Here is a 6340-nt window from a genome sequence, read left to right as displayed (position 1 = left end):
GTTTGAGAGCAACCCACCTCCGAAGCATTTGAGAGAGAATCCTTGCGAGGACAAAGCCCAAACCACCCAGAACCTAAAGAGTGTTTGGCATCACTGAAGTCTTTCTGTCCGCGTGATCTGAAGACTTGTTACGCTTGAGGACTGTGAATCCTCCAGCCGGTTAGGCGTCGCGTTCCGAGCATCCAAGAGTCATTGTGGATTGCCGGTGAACGAAGTCTGTGAAGGTTTGGAAGTCTACCTTGAAGACTTACCAGAGTGATTGGGCGAGGACTAAGTGTCCTTAGCTCAAGGGGAATAAGGTGAAGACGCGATTTTCTGAGTTAAATCTCAGCGTCCCTAACCAGACGTACAGTTGTCATAGCAACTGGAACTGGTCGAACAAATCGCTGTCCTCTCCAAGCTACTGGTTCTATCTCTTGCTTCTCTTTACTTATAGTTTGTCTTCGTGAAGTCATTGCCTGCTTGCATTATCTGTTTGACTTCACTGAGTGACTACTTGTTCTGATTGGCTTCATACTATCTTCCATCCTGATCCTTACTACCTAGCTGCTAATAGTCTTTGTGCTTTCACTTAATTGAATACTCAACTATGGCTTGCCTAGTGTAGTCTACCTTCTGCTGCATATAAATAGGGTCATTTCCGCTGCACCGCCTCCGGTGAGGCAACAACAACACACCTAGTGCCGAATCCATGCACCATTTGGGCGGACGCAATGGATTCCCGACTGAAGGAGTCAGATTTCTGCCTTGCACGGGCCTCCTCCCGGGAGCGATGGAGTGCAAGCCGGACAACCATGTCCTCCTTAGGGCCGTGCGGGATGACCTCGGGGCCGACGGATCTGGAGGTGAAGGACTCGGCTCTACTGACCACCGTGCCGAAGAAGGCGGGAGCTCACTGGACGGAAGCTTGGGTGGCAGGAGGGGGAAAATGGCTAGGGTTTGGTCCGGTGAGCGGATAGGAAGGAATATATGTAGGGCCGAATGGGCCAGTGGGCCGGGTCCAACGCGGTGGATGCGTCCGACGCCCCATATTCGCCCCCTATTTGGGCTGGATATGAGGGGTGCCGGCCCGCCCGGGCGTTTGAGATGCCTGTCTGGGTCGATTTTTCGTGACCGGACCGTCCGCCTGGGCGTTTGAGGCGCCCGACTGTAGATAACCCGCCTCAAACGCCCGACTGTAGATAACCCGCCTCAAACGCCCGGGCGGACGGCCTGTTAATGGCCGGTCACAAAAAAACAACCCAGACGAGCACCTCAAACGAGTCTCAAATGCACGGCTGACCGGCATCTCTCATATCCAGAACAAATATAGGGCGGATATGAAGCGACCGGACATGTCTGCCAGACCTGACAGCCGATCCCACCTTAAAATGCACCATATCCACCATCATTACACAATGAAATCTCTTTTTTCTCACAAAAGAAAGAAAATGGATTTTTTTTACAGAAAAATGAAGATTGATATAGCGATTACGCGAAGCAAAGAGAACTTGAAGAAAGAGCACAAAACACGAAGACCGTGTATAAACAAACGAAAGCAAAAGGGCAACACAACTCAAAGTCTGGCCCATAACCGTCTCGGCCGCGTGTCGTGCACGGGCCCGGTTACCCCGCCACGTCCTCACCGCCGGCCCCCACTCCATTTTCCCCTCCCCTCTCACGGACATGGCGGAGCCACCTCCACCCTCAACGCCCATGCCAAAGTCATCGTCGCGGGCGCGGGCGCGGCACCACCACGCGCCGCCGGGCCTCTGCACCCTGCCCACCTTCTCCTACAACGCCCACCGCGGCCTCGTGCTCGGGCTCACCTTCCTCGCCTACGCCCTCTACCACGCCTCCCGCAAGCCACCCAGCATCGTGAAGCGCGCGCTCTCCAAGTCTTGGCCGCCCTTCCACGACCCCGCCCTCCTCGGCGAGACCGACGTCGCGTTCCTCGCCTTCTACTCCCTCGGCATGTTCGGCGCCGGCCACCTCGGCGATCGCCTCGATCTCCGCCTCTTCCTCGCCGCCGGAATGGTCGGGAGCGGCGCCGCCGTCGCCTTCTTCGGCGCCGGATACTTCCTCTCTCTGCACTCCCTCGTGTTCTACGTCTTCGCCCAGGCAATCGCGGGCCTGCTCCAGTCCACCGGCTGGCCCTCGGTCGTTGCCATCGTCGGCAATTGGTTCGGCGGCCGGAGACGCGGCCTCATAATGGGCATATGGAACGCGCACACCTCCGTCGGAAACATGAGCGGCTCGATCATCGCCGCCGCCGTGCTGCGATACGGGTGGGGCTGGTCGTTTGTGGTCCCGGGCGGGCTCATGGCGCTCGGTGGCGTTCTCGTGTTTTTCTTCCTAGCGCCTTACCCGGAGGATGTTGGCTTCGCTTCGTGGCCCCCCAAGCAGGCCAGTGGAGCGAGCACCGACGAGGAGGACAGCAGCACCAGCACGGCCGGTGGCGCCGGGGAAGAGGACAGGAGGGATGCCGTAGGGATTTTGAAGGCATTTTCTATCCCGGGGGTGCTCACCTTCGCGACCTGCCTCTTCTTTGCGAAGCTGGTCGCCTACACCTTCTTGTACTGGCTCCCCTTCTACTTGACCCAAACTGGTATGCCCACCTGTTGCGACTTAACCAGGCGCAGTGATGCACGTTATGACATTAGATTGATCTGAATTGCCATCTTCCAGCTGTGCAGGAGATTTATTGGTATGATTAACAGTGCATCTATATCCTATTATTGAATTCTGGTTTCAGAATTGACTTTGATGAAGTTAATGATGTAGTTTTAGAATTAACAGTGCGTTATTATTGAACTCTGGTTTCAGAATTCCAGTTGTGGATGTAGGTTGCTGTAGTGACTGCCACCATTTTTTTGAAGGTGCTGCAGTAATTGCCTTTGATATGCTGTAATAATGTGCATTATGGTATATCTTGTGCACAATAGACACCAAGCAAATTGTAGCAGGAACTTATTTCATGCCAGATTATTCATGCCGTATCTTAAATCTGGCTTTGAACAGAATAATGCTAACATGAATCACATGTTCACATTGTTGCCCTGTTTATCTGATCCAACTGTAGTATTTTGCTTTTTCAGACCAGATACAATTTACTCAAGGGTACAGTAGCTTTGGTTATGTGCACTATTTGGTAAAGGCCTGGGTTCTTCTCTTCCATCCATTACTAAAAGTACTGCATAGTAATTTGTTTGACCTGTTTCTTCTAGCTGCCTTCTTATATTGCTGATACCATAAAAGGCTGCAACTTTAGTATATCTCTCCTATATTCATCCACTCTTATGTGCCTTTCTGGATTCTGAATTTTAAATCCTTTTTACGGTTCTACTTACACCTTCTTATATTTCCAGCTATTGGAGGCAAGTACATGTCGGTCACGGGTGCTGGTTATCTATCAGTTTTGTTTGATGTAGGAGGAATCATTGGTGGAATTCTCGCTGGGTTCATGTCTGATCAGCTCGATGCCAGGGCCACTACTGCAGCAATGTTTATGTACCTGGCAATTCCATCTCTTTACGCCTTTCATGCATATGGCAGTACTTCAAAAGTGACAAATATTGCCCTGATGATGATCAGTGGCTTGTTTGTCAATGGACCTTATGCTCTGATAACAACTGCAGTTTCTGCTGATCTGGGGACTCACAAATCTCTCAAAGGAGATTCCCGTGCGTTGGCCACTGTCACAGCAATCATAGACGGGACAGGATCGCTTGGTGCTGCCTTGGGGCCATTTGTGACGGGCTTCATCTCAAAAACTGGATGGGATTCAGTGTTCATAATGCTTATACTTTGTGCATTGATTGCCGGTGCGTGTTTGTCAGGTCTTGTGAAATCAGAGATTCAGCAGATTATGCAAAACTGGAGGAATCGCTCAAGTAACACGCCGAATGGAACTGCAGGTAATAATAAAGATGCTGAGCTTGCATTTATCTTTATTCTAGAGATGGCAAATTGTAGACTTGTAGTGTCCTATCTGTTACGCTGATTTTCCCTTCCTCTTTATCTCATAGATCCTGGTGCTCAACCACTTTTAGAGGGGAGTAGTTGAGGGCGAGGCAGTTTTGGCGCAGGTGTGGTGGGAATGTGGTATACATTTTTGTAATGTTGTCATAGTTGAGGAAGGCATTCAATATGTTGGTGCTGAAGATGATACCACGCAAATATGGTTGAGATAGCATCTGTTGTCTTCTCTTTGCCGCAGGATAGTATAGTATATACTGTAACATCTTGTAATGTATCAATCTACTGTAGGATCCCTGTCCTTTCTCATAGATGAAGATGAAAGTGTCAAATGACTTCCAAGTCTGAAGTAAGTCTGAACTCTTGCCATTTTTTATGCATGGTGTTTGCACTGTATATATTTTTACTGTCAATGTTGGCTGAATAGTATCTGTGGCGAAAACTTTGAATCAGCATCAGTATCTCTTTTTTTGTGTGAAGTCTTTATTTCTTATGGTTTTCTTTTTCTGTTCTCTATTTATATATTTTGCACTCTTATTTTTGTGGTAAACACATGCATTTTGTTATGAGATACAACAAACAGCTGTTCTAAAAAACATAAAACATTTTCTTTTCAAAACATGAACATATGTTTTTAACATATATGAGCTTTCCTTTTTCAAACATGTTTGAAGAACGCATGAATTTATTTTTTTATGTTTGCAAACTTTTTTGGGGTATTTGTGAATACTTCTTGATGCAACACATGTATATTTTTTTCTCTTGAAAATGTATTTTAATACATGTGAATTTATTTTAAACATGAGAACATATGTTCTGCAACACATTTTTCTCAAGTATACCAATGGCTTAACAATACATGAGCATTTTAATAAGTCGATATTTTTCTGTTTACAATGGACAAACATCTTCTAGTTATTAAACTGATCATATAAGATTATATGATGCATCATGCGTTGTTGTGGGAATCATGTTAAAACAAATGCATTAAATTGGTGCTTAGACAACAACAAAAATAAAATAATAATATAAGAGAGTATAATGACAAAATGATGTATAAAAAGATAAAAAAACTTTTGAACTTTGCATGACATCATCTATAACAAAAATGTGAAGCATGAAGTATATGGGTTGGTCTTAGCGTTGGTCTTAGCGTCTAACAGATGTACTATCTATGAACACACAAAGTAACGTGAAAAAATGAAGTTGCACTTGAAATGCATCACTTGATTCCTTCTGAAAAAAATGACATGCATGACTTGATAAGGTGATATCGTTTGCAAGAATACATTAATGTCAAAAAATGGTAACATATGAATACATGTACAACTTGCTAATGTCATACTATAATTTTGTCCGGATTGGCTATCAATAGCTGAGCTGATGTGAACATCCGTATGTGCAAAGAAATTTAGTATGGGACTAATGGGAGAGATAGATATAAAACATTGATATATACTATACAGATTTTCATAAGGATATTTTGATATTTAAATGGAAGTGATGGGGAGCGAGGGGCACATGTGAGGAGCGCACGTGATTTCCCCTGGTTTTCTATGGGGTTTCCTTTGGGGTTTCCCCTTTTTCATGCTTTTCTTGTGTTATGCATAGCGGCAGCACATGTGTGATGTGCACACATAGGCGGGTTCTGTCGCGAAACACATGTATGTTTCGTATCTTGTGTTGCATGGGAGTACACTATCTCGTGGGAGAGAACAACTACATAACACGTGGAGTACACGTATGTTTAATTCGGGAAATATATGTTAGTTTTCAGTGGGAGTAATGGTTGCTCCTGGAAAAAAAATCATGGAATCTATCACCAGTGGTTCTAGGTTCGAAGATCTCAACGTGAGTAATACAAGGATTGAAAGCGGTTCAATAATTTGAACGCTCAATTCAAAAGAGATTTTTTTTTTGAAAAAACAGATCCAGGTACAGAACACGTATATGCAAACCTCACACCCTCTTGCAAAAAAACGCCACCAAAATTCTGATGGAGATTGAAAATAATCTTTGCAAGGAATACCCTTCACGTAGTGATTTTCTATTTTGATCACAGTTTTAATAAAGATTAGGGTTTCCCCGCCTTTCGCCGACGTTGCCGTCAGTCCGCCTCGTCTCCCGTGACCTTAGGGCCATGGCGGCGCGGTGGATCCCAGCCTTGCCGACGGGAGCGCTTCGTTTTTAGATGGTTCTTTGAGTTTTGTTAGGGTTTGTATCCTGCTCAGGAAGGCGAGACGACGGCGGCTCCCTGAAGATGGAATAATGTCCTTCCCGTCTAGCCCCCGTTCCGGTGATGCGTCTAGCATCGTCGGTGGACGTGTGGAGGTGTGTCTCCGGAGGATCTATCTTTGGTGGATCTGCTCAGATTTGGTTGTCG

General features: G+C 46.2%; 1 protein-coding gene across 1 annotated transcript; it reads left to right on the top strand.

Annotated features, from left to right (window-relative positions):
- The first annotated feature begins 1564 nt into the window (after positions 1 to 1564).
- Positions 1565 to 4788, top strand: LOC123137752 (putative glycerol-3-phosphate transporter 4). Its single transcript, XM_044557598.1, has 3 exons — positions 1565 to 2587; positions 3348 to 3896; positions 4008 to 4788. Exons 1-3 carry the CDS (start codon positions 1666 to 1668, stop codon positions 4043 to 4045), a joined length of 1509 nt encoding a protein of 502 aa, XP_044413533.1. The 5' UTR covers positions 1565 to 1665; the 3' UTR covers positions 4046 to 4788.
- Positions 4789 to 6340: the final 1552 nt, after the last annotated feature.

The sequence above is a fragment of the Triticum aestivum genome, chromosome 6B (genome assembly GCF_018294505.1).
Source record: "Triticum aestivum cultivar Chinese Spring chromosome 6B, IWGSC CS RefSeq v2.1, whole genome shotgun sequence".
Taxonomy (NCBI): domain Eukaryota; kingdom Viridiplantae; phylum Streptophyta; class Magnoliopsida; order Poales; family Poaceae; genus Triticum; species Triticum aestivum.
Note: the sequence above shows the minus strand (reverse complement) of the source record. Positions and strands in the feature narration are given on the sequence as shown.